Here is an 18,888-nt window from a genome sequence, read left to right on the forward strand (position 1 = left end):
GTAGCTGCAGGAACAAGGTTGGAGAGACCATGGCATACAGAGTACTGGGTAGCTGCAGGAACAAGGTTGGAGAGACCATGGCATACATAGTACTGGGTAGCTGCAGGAACAGGGTAGGAGAGACCATGGCATACAGAGTACTGGGTAGCTGCAAGAACAAGGTTGGAGAGACCATGGCATACAGAGTACTGGGTAGCTGCAGGAACAAGGTTGGAGAGACCATGGCATACAGAGTACTGGGTAGCTGCAGGAACAAGGTTGGAGAGCCCATGGCATACAGAGTTCTGGGTAGCTGCAGGAACAAGGTTGGAGAGACCATGGCATACAGAGTACTGGGTAGCTGCAGGAACAAGGTTGGAGAGACCATGGCATACAGAGTACTGGGTAGCTGCAGGAACAAGGTTGGAGAGACCCATGGCATACAGAGTACTGGGTAGCTGCAGGAACAAGGTTGGAGAGCCCATGGCATACAGAGAACTGGGTAGCTGCAGGAACAAGGTTGGAGAGCCCATGGCATACAGAGTACTGGGTAGCTGCAGGAACAAGGTTGGAGAGACCATGGCATACAGAGAACTGGGTAGCTGCAGGAACAAGGTTGGAGAGCCCATGGCATACAGAGTACTGGGTAGCTGCAGGAACAAGGTTGGAGAGACCATGGCATACAGAGTACTGGGTAGCTGCAGGAACAAGGTTGGAGAGACCATGGCATACAGAGTACTGGGTAGCTGCAGGAACAAGGTTGGAGAGACCATGGCATACAGAGTACTGGGTAGCTGCAGGAACAAGGTTGGAGAGCCCATGGCATACAGAGTACTGGGTAGCTGCAGGAACAGGGTTGGAGAGACCATGGCATACAGAGTACTGGGTAGCTGCAGGAACAAGGTTGGAGAGACCATGGCATACAGAGTACTGGGTAGCTGCAGGAACAAGGTTGGAGAGACCATGGCATACAGAGTACTGGGTAGCTGCAGGAACAGGGTTGGAGAGACCATGGCATACAGAGTACTGGGTAGCAGCAGGAACAAGGTTGGAGAGACCCATGGCATACAGAGTACTGGGTAGCTGCAGGAACAGGGTTGGAGAGCCCATGGCATACAGAGTACTGGGTAGCTGCAGGAACAAGGTTGGAGAGCCCATGGCATACAGAGTACTGGGTAGCTGCAGGAACAAGGTTGGAGAGACCATGGCATACAGAGAACTGGGTAGCTGCAGGAACAAGGTTGGAGAGCCCATGGCATACAGAGTACTGGGTAGCTGCAGGAACAAGGTTGGAGAGACCCATGGCATACAGAGTACTGGGTAGCTGCAGGAACAAGGTTGGAGAGACCATGGCATACAAAGAACTGGGTAGCTGCAGGAACAAGGTTGGAGAGCCCATGGCATACAGAGTACTGGGTAGCTGCAGGAACAAGGTTGGAGAGACCATGGCATACAGAGTACTGGGTAGCTGCAGGAACAGGGTTGGAGAGCCCATGGCATACAGAGTACTGGGTAGCTGCAGGAACAAGGTTGGAGAGACCATGGCATACAGAGTACTGGGTAGCTGCAGGAACAAGGTTGGAGAGACCATGGCATACAGAGTACTGGGTAGCAGCAGGAACAAGGTTGGAGATCCCATGGCATACAGAGTACTGGGTAGCTGCAGGAACAAGGTTGGAGAGACCATGGCATACAGAGTACTGGGTAGCAGCAGGAACAAGGTTGGAGATCCCATGGCATACAGAGTACTGGGTAGCTGCAGGAACAAGGTTGGAGAGACCATGGCATACAGAGTACTGGGTAGCTGCAGGAACAAGGTTGGAGAGACCATGGCATACAGAGTACTGGGTAGCTGCAGGAACAGGGTTGGAGAGCCCATGGCATACAGAGTACTGGGTAGCTGCAGGAACAGGGTTGGAGAGACCATGGCATACAGAGTACTGGGTAGCAGCAGGAACAAGGTTGGAGATCCCATGGCATACAGAGTACTGGGTAGCTGCAGGAACAAGGTTGGAGAGACCATGGCATACAGAGTACTGGGTAGCAGCAGGAACAAGGTTGGAGATCCCATGGCATACAGAGTACTGGGTAGCTGCAGGAACAAGGTTGGAGAGACCATGGCATACAGAGTACTGGGTAGCTGCAGGAACAAGGTTGGAGAGACCATGGCATACAGAGTACTGGGTAGCTGCAGGAACAGGGTTGGAGAGCCCATGGCATACAGAGTACTGGGTAGCTGCAGGAACAGGGTTGGAGAGACCATGGCATACAGAGTACTGGGTAGCAGCAGGAACAAGGTTGGAGAGACCCATGGCATACAGAGTACTGGGTAGCTGCAGGAACAAGGTTGGAGAGCCCATGGCATACAGAGTACTGGGTAGCTGCGGGAACAGGGTTGGAGAGACCATGGCATACAGAGTACTGGGTAGCTGCAGGAACAAGGTTGGAGAGCCCATGGCATACAGAGTACTGGGTAGCTGCGGGAACAGGGTTGGAGAGACCATGGCATACAGAGTACTGGGTAGCTGCAGGAACAAGGTTGGAGAGCCCATGGCATACAGAGTACTGGGTAGCTGCGGGAACAGGGTTGGAGAGACCATGGCATACAGAGTACTGGGTAGCTGCAGGAACAGGGTTGGAGAGCCCATGGCATACAGAGTACTGGGTAGCTGCGGGAACAGGGTTGGAGAGACCATGGCATACAGGGTTTGGGCAGAGTATCACCTGATGGGAAACTACTTAAACAGTGGAGTGGAATAAGTGTGGTTATATTTATTTCTCAGCAACTCATAATGATGCTCTGCTACAAACTGAAGTAGCCTACACACGGCCTGGCCGGCCTACATTGGCTGTTCCAGTGCATACAACATATGATTTCTATTTTATTCAGTTAAGTTCAATTATATTATTCTTACTATAAAATCATATAAAATAAAATAATGGCAAGGGACTTATAAGCATATCTTGTCTGCTAAATGAACAAGCCCACATGCCCATGGAGCATAGCAAGATAACATACAGTAGGACAACTTTTTGACTATGTTTGACTATGCTAGTACTTCCTGGTTTGGGGGCTTATCTAATCTTATGAATGGGAAGCTCCAGATAGCCCAGAATAAGCTGATCAGGGTAGTATTGAAGGTGAGTCCACGTACTCACATAGGCAGGAGCTGCTTTCAGGAACTAAACTGGCTGCCTGTTGAGGCTAGAGTGTCCCAGATTAGACTAGGTTTGGTTTACAGGAGTATTTATGGTTCTGCGACCAGATATCTAAGTGATTACCTTCCTTGTGTTAGGGATGCACACAATCAAAGCACCAGATCAGGTGTTGCCGATGTGTGCTTATACAGGTTCAGGAGTAATGCTGGGAAAGGTACGGTCTTGTATACTGGAGCCTCAGAATGGAATGAGTTGCCTCTGCCCATAAAAACAACATCCTCTCTGGGCAGCTTTAAAAATAAAGTAAAAATATGTTTGATGTCTTCTGTGCCCATGTGAATAACCCCTATGATGTAACTGGAATGACGAGATCGATTCTCTGTTTTTGTTTTATTATTTCACTGCCGTAGTGTGTTCAATCTTGTCCAGCCATCTTGTCTCAAGAGGACCACAATGGAAATAAGTCCCAGACTTTATTGTGTGTTATCCTCAATGTTTTCATTCATGTGCATGTATGGCTTTTTCAAGTTTTATGTGTGCTTGTTTTTTGATGATTCCATTTGACCTGTATTGACCCGTAAGGACCCGTACTGACCCGTATTGACCTGTACTGATTCATACTGACCCGTATTGACCCATACTGACTTATACTGACCCGTATTGACCCATACTGACTTATACTGACCCATATTGACCCGTACTTAATCAAACCAACCCGTATTGAGGGCAGCAGTTAGCCGTGTGGTTAAGAGTTGGGCCAGTAACCGAAAGGTTGCTTGTTCAAATCCCTGAGCCGACTAGTTGACAAATCTGTCGATGTGTACTTAACCTACTTGCCTTGCCTATACTGACCCGTATTGACCCATACTGACCTATACTGACCCGTATTGACCCGCACTGACAAATACTGACCCACACTGACTAGTATTGACCCGTACCGAGAGAGTAAGACGCTCTGGATAAGAGCAACTGCTAAATGACTAAAACATGTAAACAAATAAAAACATTAATGTACTGATTTGTACAGACCCATACTGACGCATATTGACCCGTACTGACCTGTATTGTATTAAGAAGCAGAGCTTTGTGATGACAGAGACACATTTTCTCTTGCTCTGTGTGGGCCATGTAGTCAGTGTCAATGAGGTGTTGTGTCTCTGTGACCCAGTTTTGTCCGGTATTGAGTCTTAATGACCCATACTGAACCGTACTGAGCCGTATTGACCACTCCTGATCCGTATTGACCCACACTTACTCATACTGACTGGTATTGACCCGTATTGTACTGTACTGACCCGTATTGAATTGTACTGACCCGTATTGACCCGTACTGACCTGTACTGACCCTTATTGAATTGTACTGACCCGTATTGACCCGTACTGACCTGTACTGACCCGTATTGAATTGTACTGACCCGTATTGACCCGTACTGACCTGTACTGACCCGTATTGACCCGTACTGACCTGTACTGACCCGTATTGACTGTACTGACCCGTATTGACCTGTACTGACCCGTATTGAATTGTACTGACCCGTATTGACCCGTACTGACCTGTACTGACCCGTATTGAATTGTACTGACCCGTATTGACCCGTACTGACCTGTGGTGGATTAGTGAAAAAGGATAACAGAATCCTGTCACGACAAGGCAGCTCTAGACATTCTTCTTCATTCATCTTCTCTTTTTTTTCTCTTGCTCTTCTCTCGTTACCTCCCAGTGTCCCAGAGAATTATTGACAGTGAGTTCTCTGATTTTGACTGCGAGGACGGGATCGGTGTCATAGCAGGTAACCAAATCACGACAAAACAGGTTTAATGGAGCTCCAATGCTAGCTATAACCATGTACTCTATATCTATATCAAATTACAATATCAACATGTTATTACTATTATTATCAGAAATTAGAACACATACCTCTACACATATACATACATACTGTCTACACACAACAACAGAACAGCATCCATAGAATTCCATTTATCATAATAATGTAGAGGTCTCTGTACTTGGACACAATCAGTCCTGTGTTCCTATGCTATTCTAAATTTCCCAACCACTTTCACATACACTACCGTTCAAGAGTTTTGGGTCACTTCGAAATGTTCTTGTTTTTGAAAGAAAAGCAAATTTTTTGTCCATTAAAATAACATCAAATTGATCAGAAGTACAGTGTAGACATTGTTAATGTTGTAAATTACTATTGTAGCTGTAAACGGCAGGTTTTTAATGGGATGTCTACATAGGCCCATTATCAGCAACTATCACTCCTGTGTTCCAATAGCAGGTTGTGTTAGCTAATCCAAGTTTATCATTTTAAAAGGCTAATTGATCATTAGAAAACCCTTTTGCAATTATGTTAGCACAGCTGAAAACTGTTGTGCTGATTAATGAAGCAAATAAACGGGCCTTCTTTAGACTTGTTGAGTATCTGGAGCATCAGCATTTGTGGATTCGATTACAGGCTCAAAATGTCCAGAAACAAAGTACTTTCTTCTGAAACTCGTCAGTCTATTCTTGTTCTGAGAAATGAAGGCTATTCCATGCGAGAAACTGCCAAGAAACTGAAGATCTCGTACAACGTTGTGTACTACTCCCTTCACAGAACAGCGCAAACTGTCTCTAACCAGAGTAGAAAGAGGAGTGGGAAGCCCCGGTGCACAACTGAGCAAGAAGGCAAATACATTAGATTGTCTAGTTTGAGAAACGGACGCCTCACAAGTCCTCAACTGGCAGCTTCATTAAATAGTACCCGCAAAACACCAGTCTCAACGTCAACAGTGAAGAGGTGACACCGGGATGCTGGCCTTCTAGGCAGAGTTGCAAAGAAAAAGCCATATCTCAGACTGGCCAATAAAAAGAAAAGATTAAGATGGGCAAAAGAACACAAAGAGGAACATTCGTGAGATGAAGAAAAAATGAAAAGATGCTGGAGGAGTGCTTGACGCCATCTGTCAAGCATGGTGGAGGCAATGTGATGGTCTGGGGGTGCTTTGGTGGTGGTAAAGTGGGAGATTTGTACAGGGTGAAAGGGATCTCGAAGAAGGAAGGCTGTCACTCCATTTTGCAACTCCATGCCCTGTGGACGGCGCTTAATTGGAGCCAATTTCCTCCTACAACAGGACAATGACCCAAAGCACAGCTCCAAACTATGCAATAACTATTTAGGGAAGAAGCAGTCAGCTGGTATTCTGTCTATAATGGAGTGGCCAACACAGTCACCAGATCTCAACCCTATTGAGCTGTTGTGGGAGCAGCTTGACCGTATGGTACGTAAGAAGTGCCCATCAAGCCAATCCTACTTGTGGGAGGTGCTTCAGGAAGCATGGGGTGAAATCTCTTCTGTTTACCTCAACAAATTGAAACTAGAATGCCAAAGGTCCACAAGGCTGTAAATGCTGCAAATGGAGGATTCTTTGACGAAGCAAAGTTTGAAGAACACAATTATTATTTCAATTAAAAATCACAATTTATAAACTTGTCAACGTCTTGACTATATTTCCTATTAATTTTGCAACTCATTTCATGTATGTCTTCATGGAAAACAAGGACATTTCTAAGTGACCCCAAACTTTGAATTGTAGTGTACATTCCAAGCAATGACAAGACAAATAATTGAACACTTCAAGGCTCATGGAAATACCGTGACAGTCTTAAACACAGCTGGGGGAAGCTCTCTCTCCCCCTCCACTCCCTCTCTCTCCAGTCCACTCTCTCTCCCCCTCCACTCCCTCTCTCTCCAGTCCACTCCCCCTCTCTCCACATCCACTCTCTCTCCCCCTCCACTCCCTCTCTCTCCACATCCACTCTCTCTCCCCCTCCACTCCCTCTCTCTCCAGTCCACTCCCCCTCTCTCCAGTCCACTCCCCCCCTCTCCAGTCCACTCCCTCTCTTTCCCCCTGCACTCCCTCTCTTTCCCCCTCTACTCCCTCTCTCTCCCCTCCCCTCCCACTCTTCCCTCTCTTATCCCTCTGTATCCCCCTCCTATCCCCTCTCCCCCTCCACTCCCTCATTCTCCCCTCAACTCCCTCTTTCTCCCCTCCACTCCCTCTATTTCCCCCTCCACTTCCTCTCTTCTCCCTCCTATCCCTCAATGTCCCTCTCCACTCCCTCTCCCTCCCCCCCTTCCTATCCTATCTCCCCCTCCACTTTCTCTCTCTCCCCCTTCTATGCCACTCTACCCCTTCAATCTGATTTTTGCCGTCAACTCCCTCTCTCTCCCAATCCAATCCAATCCCCCTATCCAACTCCACTCCCTCCCTCTCTCTCTCTCTCTCTCTCTCTCTCTCCCTCCTACCTCTCTTCCCCTCCTACCTCTCTGCCCCTCCACTCCCACTCTCTCCTCCTCCTATCCCCCTCCACTCCCTCTCTTTCCCACTATAGCCCTCCTCTTCCCCTCCATTCTCTTTCTCTAGCCTTCCTTTCCCCTCCCCCTCTCCAACTCCACTCCCCCTCTTCCCCCCCCACTACCTCTCTCTACCCTCCACTCCCCCTCTCTCCCACCCTCTTCCCCTCTATGCCTCCTCTCCCTTTCCACTCCCCATCTCTCCCCCTTCTATCCCTTGTTCCCCTCCACTCCCTCTCTCTCCCTGTCCACTCCCTCTTTACCCCTCCACTCCCTCTCTCTCCCCCTCCTATCCCCTGTCTCCCTCTACTCCCTCTCTCGCCGTCCAATCCCTCTCTAACCCTCCACTCCCCCTCTCTCCCCCTTGTATCCCCTCATATCCCCTGTCCCCCTCCTCGCTCTCTACACCTGCTATCCACCTATATCCCCTCCACTCTTTCTCCCCCTCCTATCCATCTCTCACCTTCCACTCCTCTTCTCTCCCCCTCATATCCCCTCACCCCCTCCTCTCCCTCTTCACTCCCTCTTTCTCCCCATTCACTCCCTCTCTTCCCCCATCTAATCACTCTCTCTACCACTCTATTACCCCTTTCCCCCTCCAATCTGTCTTCCTCTCCCTCCTACCCCCTTTCCCCCTCCTATCCCTCTATCCCCTCACATCCTCCACTCCGTCTCTCTCCCCCCATTAACTCCCTCTCACTCCCCCTCCACTCCCTATATTACCCCTCCATACCCTCTCTCCCCCCCTAATATCTCCGCGCCCCCTCCACACCCTCTCTCTCCCAATCCACTCCCTGTCTCTCCCCTCCTCTCCCTCTACCTCCCCATTCACTCCCTCCCTCTCACCCTTCACTCCCTCTCAATCCCCCTCCTATCCTCACTCCCCCTCCACTCCCTCTTTCTCTTTCTCCTTATCCTATCCCCACTCCCCCTCCACTGCCCCTCTTTGCCTGCACTCCCTCTCTCTTCCCCTCCACTCAATCTCTCTCTCCCTCAACTCCCTCTCCTCTCTCCCCTCCTTTCTCCTTTCACCCTCCATTCAATCTCTCTTCCTCCCCTATCCATTTCTCCCCCTCCACTCCCTCTTTCTCCCCCTCCTATCTCCTCTCCTCCTTCACTCTCCCTCTCTCCCCTTCCACTCCCTCTCTCTCCCCCTCCTATCCTACACTCATTCTCTCTCCCTCTCCACTCCCTCTCTCTCCCTTCTCCCCTCCGTCTCTTTCCCCCTCCATTCCCTCTCTCCCACCCCCACTCCCCCTCTCTCCCCCGCAACTACCTTTCCCACTCCTTTTGCCCTCACCCCTCCACTCACTCTTTCTCTCCTCTCCATCTCTCCCTTCACTCCCTGTCTCCCCTTGCACTCCCTCTCTCTATGCCTCCATTCCCTCTCACTCTCCCTCCCCTCCACTCTCTTGCTCTCAACCTCCTCTCCCTCTCTTTCCCACTCCACTACCTTTTTACCCCTTCCTTATCTCCACTCCCTTTCCTCCCCTCCAATCCCCTCTCCCACACAAAGCCCTCTCTCTCCCCCTCTACTCCCTCCACTCCCTCTCTCCACCCTCCACACTCTCTCTCCCTCCACTCCCTCTCTCACCTCCTCAACTCCCTCGCTCTCTCCCTCCCCTCCACTCTCACTTTTTCAACCTCCCCTCCCTCTATCTCCATCTAATCTCTTTATCTCCCACTACAGCTCACTACCGCTCACTACCCCTCCACTCCCTTCTCTCCTCGTCCTATCCTCCACTCCCTCTCACTACCCCTCCACTCCCTCCCTCTCCCCCTCAATCTCCCCTCCACTCCTACTCTCCCCTTCCACTCCCTTCTCTCCCCCTCCTGTCCTACACTCTCTTTCTCTCCCAATTTCCACTCCCCCTCTCCTCCTGCACTCACTCTATTTCCCACTCCTATCCCTTCTTCCCCTCTAATACCCTTCTCTCACCCTCCTATCCCTCTTTAACTCCCTCTCTCTCCCCCTCCTATCCCCTTCTCACCCTCCACTCCCTTTCTCCCCCCCTATCCCCTTCTCCCACTCTACTCCCTTTGAAGGGTGAGAGGAGGGAGTGGAGGGTGAGAAGGGGATAAGGGGGGGTGTAAGGGAGTGAAGGGTGAGAAGGGGATAGGAGGGGGAGAGAGAGGGAGTGGAGGGTGAGAAGGGGATAGGAGGGGGAGAGAGGGATAGGCCTTGGCATAGGTCTGCCAAGGCCAAGACCTCTCTCCCCCTCCTATCCCCTTCTCACCCTTCACTCCCTTACACCCCCCCTTATCCCCTTCTCACCCTCCACTCCCTCCTCTCCCCCTCCACTCAACATCTATTGTGTTGCGGGTCTGTTTTGCTTCCTCCTCTAAACTGTCTGTCTGTCCTCTCCTCCCCAGACTTCCTCCTCTAACCTGTCTGTCCTCTCTTCCCTAGACTTCCTCCTCTAACCTGTCAGTCTGTCCTCTCCTCCCCAGACTTCCTCCTCTAACCTGTCAGTCTGTCCTCTCCTCCCCAGACTTCCTCCTCTAACCTGTCAGTCTGTCCTCTCCTCCCCAGACTTCCTCCTCTAACTTGTCTGTCTGTCCTCTCCTCCCCAGACTTCCTCCTCTAACTTGTCTGTCTGTCCTCTCCTCCCCAGACTTCCTCCTCTAACTTGTCTGTCTGTCTGTCCTCTCCTCCCCAGACTACAGACACAACGGCAGGGACTTCCAGAGCTCCACGCTGTCTGTTCCAGAACAGGTCATGTCCTCCAACTACACCTCCCACTCTGACATGGCCAGGACCTGGTCACGGTCGCCAAGTCTTCCCCCTCCACAGAGGTACAGTAATCAAACCCTAACCTCCCGGTCTGCCAAGGCCAAGACCCAATCACAGTCGTTCAGTGTTCCCCCTCCACAGAGGTACTGTTATCCAACCCTAACCTCTTGGTCTGCCAAGGCCAGGACCTGGTCACGGTCGCCCAGTGTTCCCCCTCCACAGAGGTACTGTTATCCAACCCTAACCTCTTGGTCTGCCAAGGCCAGGACCTGGTCACAGTCGCCAAGTCTTCCCCCTCCACAGAGGTACAGTAATCCAACCCAAACCCTAACCTCCCGGTCTGCCAAGGCCAAGACCCAATCACAGTCGCCCAGTGTTCCCCCTCCACAGACGTACTGTTATACAACCCTAACCTCTTGGTCTGCCAAGGCCAGGACCTGGTCACGGTCGCCCAGTGTTCCCCCTCCACAGACGTACTGTTATCCAACCCTAACCTCTTGGTCTGCCAAGGCCAGGACCTGGTCAGGGTCGCCCAGTGTTCCCCCTCCACAGACGTACTGTTATACAACCCTAACCTCTTGGTCTGCCAAGGCCAGGACCTGGTCACGGTCGCCCAGTGTTCCCCCTCCACAGACGTACTGTTATACAACCCTAACCTCTTGGTCTGCCAAGGCCAGGACCTGGTCAGGGTCGCCCAGTGTTCCCCCTCCACAGACGTACTGTTATCCAACCCTAACCTCTTGGTCTGCCAAGGCCAGGACCTGGTCAGGGTCGCCCAGTGTTCCCCCTCCACAGACGTACTGTTATACAACCCTAACCTCTTGGTCTGCCAAGGCCAGGACCTGGTCACGGTCGCCCAGTGTTCCCCCTCCACAGAGGTACTCTTATCCAACCCTAACCTCTTGGTCTGCCAAGGCCAGGACCTGGTCAGGGTCGCCCAGTGTTCCCCCTCCACAGACGTACTGTTATCCAACCCTAACCTCTTGGTCTGCCAAGGCCAGGACCTGGTCAGGGTCGCCCAGTGTTCCCCCTCCACAGACGTACTGTTATACAACCCAAACTCGACCTCAAACAGTTTTTTCTATGTCCCATTTAGTCGGAGTTTGGACCACGGCATGCGAGGGGGACCGCTTTCTTTTAGCTCAGGTCGGATGGACCGGCATCGCTTGTCTGAAGACTGCTACTCACCAGACAGGTAAAAAAAACATACACACTATGTAGTCTACACAGCTACGCATCCATACACACTATGTAGTCTACACAGCTACACATCCATACACACTATGTAGCCTACACAGCTACACATCCATACACACTATGTAGCCTACAGAGCTACACATCCATACACACTATGTAGTCTACACTGCTACGCATACATACACACTATGTAGTCTACACAGCTACGCATCCATACACACTATGTAGCCTACAGAGCTACACATCCATACACACTATGTAGCCTACACAGCTACGCATACATACACACTATGTCGCCTACACAGCTACGCATTCATACACACTATGTAGTCTACACAGCTACGCATCCATACACACTATGTAGTCTACACAGCTACACATCCATACACACTATGTAGTCTACACAGCTACACATCCACACACTATGTAGTCTACACAGCTACACAGCAATACACACTATGTAGCCTACAGAGCTACACATCCATACACACTATGTAGTCTACACAGCTACGCATCCATACACACTATGTAGTCTACACAGCTACACATCCATACACACTATGTAGTCTACACAGCTACACATCCACACACTATGTAGTCTACACAGCTACACAGCAATACACACTATGTAGCCTACAGAGCTACACATCCATACACACTATGTAGTCTACACAGCTACACATCCATACACACTATGTAGCCTACACAGCTACACATCCACACACTATGTAGCCTACACAGCTACGCATACATACACACTATGTAGCCTACACAGCTACGCATCCACACACTATGTAGTCTACACAGCTACACATCCACACACTATGTAGTCTACACAGCTAAACATCAATACACACTATGTAGCCTACACAGCTACGCATCCATACACACTATGTAGTCTACACAGCTACACATCCATACACACTATGTAGCCTACACAGCTACACATCCATACACACTATGTAGTCTACACAGCTACACATCCACACACTATGTAGTCTACACAGCTACACATCAATACACACTATGTAGCCTACACAGCTACGCATCCATACACACTATGTAGTCTACACAGCTACACATCCATACACACTATGTAGCCTACACAGCTACACATCCATACACACTATGTAGTCTACACAGCTACACATCCATACACACTATGTATTAACCAAACCGTACACACTATGTTGAAACCAGACACATTGTAGTCTCAGTGTGAATAGTTACTTTTTCACAGCAACATGAATCTAGAATGAACAGAGAAGCTGATGACTGTAGTTTTTACAAGACCATGACACAAAGACCAGGGTCTCCCCCTTTCTCCCCCTACACCCTGAGATCAACCAGAAGACCAGGGTCTCCCCCTTTCTCCCCCTACACCCTGAGATCAAACAGAAGACCAGGGTCTCCCCCTTTCTCCCCCTACACCCTGAGATCAAACAGAAGACCAGGGTCTCCCCCTTTCTCCCCCTACACCCTGAGATCAACCAGAAGACCAGGGTCTCCCCCTTTCTCCCCCTACACCCTGAGATCAAACAGAAGACCAGGGTCTCCCCCTTTCTCCCCCTACACCCTGAGATCAAACAGAAGACCCTCTTTATGTCCAAAAAACCTCAGTTTTGTTAGTGCGCTTAGTTCAGAAATCCAAAGGCACGAGCGCACTCTCAACATCAAGACGAAAAGTCAAAAAAGTACAATAAAAGTTAGTAGAAACATGTCAAACGATGTTAAAAATCAATCTTCAGGTTGTTTTTGTCATAAATAATCAATAATATTTCAACCGGACAAAAGCTTCGTCAATAGAAAAGGAGAAACAAGAAAGGTGCGTTCCCGATCATGCGCTGGACTCGTGTCTGGAAATTTCCACTGTCCACTCATTGAAAGTGCTGTATCTCCCTAATTTTTCAGAGTAAAAGCCTGAAACAATCCTAAAGACTGGTCACATGTAGAGGAAGCCATAGAGATCGTGAACTGGGTCCTAAGTCTTTGTATGGTGGATAGGCTTTCAATGGAAAAACAGCCTTTCAAAATAATAGTACTTCCTGGTTGGATTTTCCTCAGGTTTTCGCCTGCCATATCAGTTCTGTTATACTCACAAACATTATTTTAACAGTTTTGGAAACTTTAGAGTGTTTTCTATCCACATCTACTAATTATATGCATATCCTAGCTTCTGGGCCTGAGTAGTAGGCAGTTTAATTTGGAAACGCTTTTCATCCAAAATTCTGAATGCTGCCCCCTACCCTAGTGAAGATAATGTGGAAAAAGTCAAGGGGTCGGAATACTGTAGATATAATTAGATATCTATTATATGTCTCTGCCTCAACCCACACTAACATCACCCTTTCTCACCCTATTCAGATGTAGATCAAATTAAATCTTCAAATATGATTTGTCAAATGCTCCGAATACAACAGGTGTAGACCTTACCATGAAATGCTTACTTACAAGCCCTTAACCTATACGGGATCGGTGTCCCTAAACCAGGACGGTTGTTGCTAACATGCGCTAATGTGACAAGAATTACGTTTTAAACAACAGCCAACTTTCCGGGACATAGACATGTCTTATATAGGCAGAAAGTTTATATATTGGTAATCTAACTGCAGTGTCCAATTTACAGTAGCTATTACAGTGAAAAAATACCATGCTATTGTTTGAGGAGAGTGCACAACAATAACACTATCATGGCAACTGGTTTGATGCATTCACCTCTGAAGGTAAATAATGTACTTACATTCAGTAATCTTGCTCTGATTTGTCATCCCGAGGGTCCCAGAGATAAAATGTAGCATCGTTATGTTTGATAAAATCGATTTTTATATTCAAATGTAGGAACTGGGTTCTACAGTTTGAACCCCTGCTGTCTGTTACATGTACATGTAGGTAGGGATAAAGTGACTATGCATAGATAATAAACAGTGAGGAGCAGCAGTGTACATGTAGGTAGGGATAAAGTGACTATGCATAGATAATAAACAGCGAGGAGCAGCAGTGTACATGTAGGTAGGGATAAAGTGACATAGATAATAAACAGACAGGAGCAGCAGTGTACATGTAGGTAGGGGTGAAGTGACTATGTATAGATAATAAACAGAGAGTAGCAGCAGCGTACATGTAGGTAGGGGTAAAGTGACTATGCATAGATAATAAACAGCGAGGAGCAGCAGTGTACATGTAGGTAGGGATAAAGTGACTATGCATAGATAATAAACAGCGAGGAGCAGCAGTGTACATGTAGGTAGGGGTAAAGTGACATAGATAATAAACAGCGAGGAGCAGCAGTGTAAAAACAAAAGGGGGGGTGTCAATGTAAATAATCCGGGTGGCCGCTCCACTAAAGCCCCGTCAATGTGAATCGGGGTGTGTTCGGCCCTCCTTTTTCTGTAGTCCACGATCATCTCTTTTGTGTTGCTCATGTTGAGGGAGAGGTTGTTGTCCTGGCAACACACTGCCAGGTCTCTGACCTCCCAATAGGCTGTCTCGTCGTTGTCGGTGATCAGGCCTACTACCGTTGTGTCGTCAGCAGACATAATGATGGTGTTGTGCATAGCCACACAGTTGTGGGTGAACATTTTCCAGTCTGTGCTAGCAAAACAGTCCTGTAACGTATTATTCGTGTCATCTGACCACTTCCGTATTGAGTGAGTCACTGGTACTTCCTGCTTTACTTTTTGCTTGTAAGCAGGGAGCAGGGGGATAGAATTATGATCAGATTTTTCAAAGGTAGTTCGAAGGAGAGCATTGTATGCGCCTCTGTGTGTGGAGTAAAGGTGGTTTAGATTTTTTCCCCCTTGCTGGTAGAAATGATGTCAAACGGATTTAAGTTTGCCTGCATTAAAGTCCCACTAGGATCAATGGTTCTGGATGAGCATTTTCTTTTTCGCTTATGGCCTTAATGAGTGCGGTCTTAGTGCCAGCATCAGTTTTTGGTGGTAAATAGACGGCTACAAAAATGTAGATGTGGTTTACAGCTTATCATGAGGCACTCTACCTCAAGCAAGCGAACATTAGAATTATATAAAGTATATACAGTACCAGTCAGAAGTTTGGATACACCTACTCATTCAAGGGTTTTTCTTTATTTTTACTATTTTCTACATTGTAGAATAATAGTTAAGATATCAAAACTATGAAATAACACATATGGAATCATGTAGTAACCAAAAAAGTTTTAAACAAATCAAAATATATTTTATATTTGAGATTCTTCAAAGTTACCACCCTTAGCCTTGAAGAGAGCTTTGCACATTGTTGGCATTCTCTCAACCAGCTTCATGAGGAATGCTTTTCCAACTGTCTTGAAGAAGTTCCCACATATGTTGGCTGGTTTTCCTTCACTCCTCCGTCCACACCATCTAAATTGGGCTGAGGTCGGGCAATTGTGGAGGCCAGGTCATCTGATGTAGCACTCCATCACTCTCCTTCTTGGTTAAATATCCCTTACACAGCCTGGAGGTGTGTTTTGGGTCATTGTCCTGTTGAAAAACAAATGATAGTCCCACTAAGCGCAAACCAGATGGGATGGCGTATCACTGCAGAATGCTGTGGTAGCCATGCTGGTTGACTGTGCCTTGAATTCTAAATGAATCAGAGACAGTGTCACCAGCAAAGCACCCCCACACCATGACACCTCCTCCTCCATGCTTCACGGTGGGAACCACACACGTGGAGATCAACCCTTCACCTACTCTGCATCTTACAAAGACATGGCGGTTGGAACCAAAAATCTGAAATTTGGACTCATCAGACCAAAGGACAGATTTCCACCTGTCTAATGTTCATTGCACGTGTTTCTTGGCCCAAGAAAGTCTCTTCTTATTATTGTTGTCCTTTTGTAGTGGTCGCAATTCGACCATGAAGGCCTGATTCACGTAGTCTCCTCTAAACAGTTGATGTTGAGATGTGTCTGTTACTTGATCTTTGTGAAGCATTTATTTGGGCTGCAATTTCTGAGGCTGATAATTCTAATGAACTTATCCTCTGTTGCAGTAACTCTGGTTCTTCCTTTCTTGTGGCGGTCGTCATGAGAGCCAGTTTTTGGCTCATTTTTCCAAAAAACAGCATAAACTCTTTCTAAAGACTGTTGACATCTAGTGGAAACCCTAGGAACTGCAATCTGGGAGGATTTCGCCTTATGATAAATGTGACAGCCATTGAAAACAGTGTTGGCAGAATTCTTTCTTTTGGGGGGGGGGGGTTCGCCTGCCATATCAGTTCTGTTATACTCACAGACATAATTTTAACAGTTTTAGAAACGTTAGAGTATTTTCTATCCAAATCTACCAATTATATGCATATCCTGGCTTCTTGGCCTGAGTAACAGGCAGTTTACTTTGGGCACGCTTTTCATCCGGACGTGAAAATTCTGCCCCTTACCCAAGAGAGGTTAAATTCTGGTGTCTTAGTGAGTCATTTCTCGGGTCTTAGTGAGTCTGGTTCGTATCCGGGGTCTAAGTGTGTCACATCTGGTGTCTTAGTAAGTCCGGTTCATATCTGAGATTTTAGTGGAGTCTGGTTCATATCTGGGATCTTATTAAGACTGGTTAATAGCTGTGGTCTAAGTGAGTGTGGTTGATATTAAGGATCATAGTGAGTAATATCTGAGTCTTGGTGAGTCTGGTTCAATTCTTGTGTCTTAGTGGATCTGGTTCAAATCTGGGGTCTTAGTGAGTCCGGTTCAAATCTGTGATCCTAGTGAATCATATCTAGGCTCTTAGTGAGTCTAGTTAATATCTGGGATCTTACTTAATAAAGTTCATACAGTTCATTCGGATTGTATTCAGACCCCTTCACTTTTTCAACATTTTGTTACATTACAGCCTTATGCTAAAATGGATGAAATAGTTTTTTCATCAATCTAATCAAATACATTTTTATTTGTCACATGCGCTGAATACAACAGGTGTTGACCTTACCTGTGAAATGCTAAATTACAAGCCCTTAACCAAAAATGCAGTCCAAAATATTTACTAAATCAACTAAAGTTAAAAAAAGTTGCTCAGCAGTTTTATGGTTTGGAGGTAGAATATGTTAATGAGCCTTTTGGTTCTAGACTTGGCGCTCCGGTACCGCTTGCCGTGCGGTAGCAGAGAGAACAGTCTATGACTTGGGTGACTGAAGTCTTTGACAATTTTTGTGGCTTTCCTCTGACACCGCCTAGTAGATGTCAGGAAGCTTGGCCCCAGTGATGTATTGGGCCATACGCAGTACCCGCTGTAGTGCCTTATGGTCAGATGCTGAGCAGTTGCCATACCAGGCGGTGGTGCAACCAAGCAGGATGCTCTCGATGGTGCAGCTGTAGAACTTTTTGAGGATCTGGGGACCTATGTCAAATCTTTTCAGTCTCCTGAGGGGGAAAATGTGTTGTCGTGCCCTCTTTACACCTGTCTTGGTGTGTTTGGACCATGATCATTTGTTGGTGATGTGGACACCAAGGAACTTGAAACTCTCAACCCACTCCACTTCAGTCCCATTGATGTGAATGGAAATCTGTTCAGCCCTCCTTTTCCTATAGTCTAGATCAGCTCCTTTGTCATGTTCACATTGAGAGATAGGTTGTTTTCCTGGCACCACCCGTGTCTCTGACCTCCTCATAGTTGTCGGTGATCAGGCCTGTCGTCAGCAAACTTAATGATGGTGTTGGAGTCGTGCTTGGCCACACAGTCGTGGGTTAACAGGGAGTACAGGGGGGGACTAAGCACACACCCCCGAGGGGCCCCAGTGTTGAGGATCAGCGTGGCAGATGTGTTGGTGCCTGCCCTACCACCTGGGGGTGGACATGGTGTTGAACACTAAGGTGTTGAACACTAAGGTGTTGAACGCTGAGCTGTAGTCAATTAACAGCATCCTCACATAGGTGTTCCTTTTGTCCAGGCCAGGCCACTCAAGGACATTCAGAGACTTGTCCCGAAGCCACTCTTGCATTGTCTTGGCTGAGTGCTTACGGTCATTGTGCTGTTGGAAGGTGAACCTTTGCCCTAGTCTAAGGTCCTGAGTGCTCTGTTACAGGTTTTCACGAAGGATCTGTCTGTACTTTGCTCCATTCATCTTTCCCTTGATCCTGACTAGTCTCCCAGTCCCTGTCGCTGAAAAGCATCCCCATAGCATCAATCAATCAAATGTATTTATAAAGCCCTTTTTCATCAGCCGATGTCACAAAGTGCTATACAGAAACCCAGCCTAAAACCCCAAACAGCAAGCAATGCAGATGCAGAAGCATGGTGGCTAGGAAAACTCCCTAGAAAGGCAGGAACCTAGCAAGAAACCTAGAGAGGAATCAGGCTCTGAGGGGTGGCCAGTCCTCTTCTGTTGTACCGGGTGGAGATTATAACAGTACATGGCCAAGATGTTCATAGCTGACCAGCAGGGTCAAATAATAATAATCACAGTGGTTGTAGAGGGTGCAACAGAGGGTGCAACAGGTCAGCACCTCAGGAGTAAATGTCAGTTGGCTTTTCATAGCCGAGC

General features: G+C 47.8%; 1 protein-coding gene across 1 annotated transcript in view; it reads left to right on the forward strand.

The window, feature by feature from the left end:
- rims2b (regulating synaptic membrane exocytosis 2b) overlaps positions 1 to 18,888 on the forward strand; it is a 239,421-nt gene that overhangs the window by 64,851 nt on the left and 155,682 nt on the right. The window contains 3 exon segments of the mRNA XM_071373645.1: positions 4,860 to 4,928; positions 10,145 to 10,280; positions 11,315 to 11,413. Of these exon segments, the coding sequence (XP_071229746.1) occupies positions 4,860 to 4,928; positions 10,145 to 10,280; positions 11,315 to 11,413 (304 nt within the window).

Source organism: Salvelinus alpinus, chromosome 29 (genome assembly GCF_045679555.1).
Source record: "Salvelinus alpinus chromosome 29, SLU_Salpinus.1, whole genome shotgun sequence".
Taxonomy (NCBI): domain Eukaryota; kingdom Metazoa; phylum Chordata; class Actinopteri; order Salmoniformes; family Salmonidae; genus Salvelinus; species Salvelinus alpinus.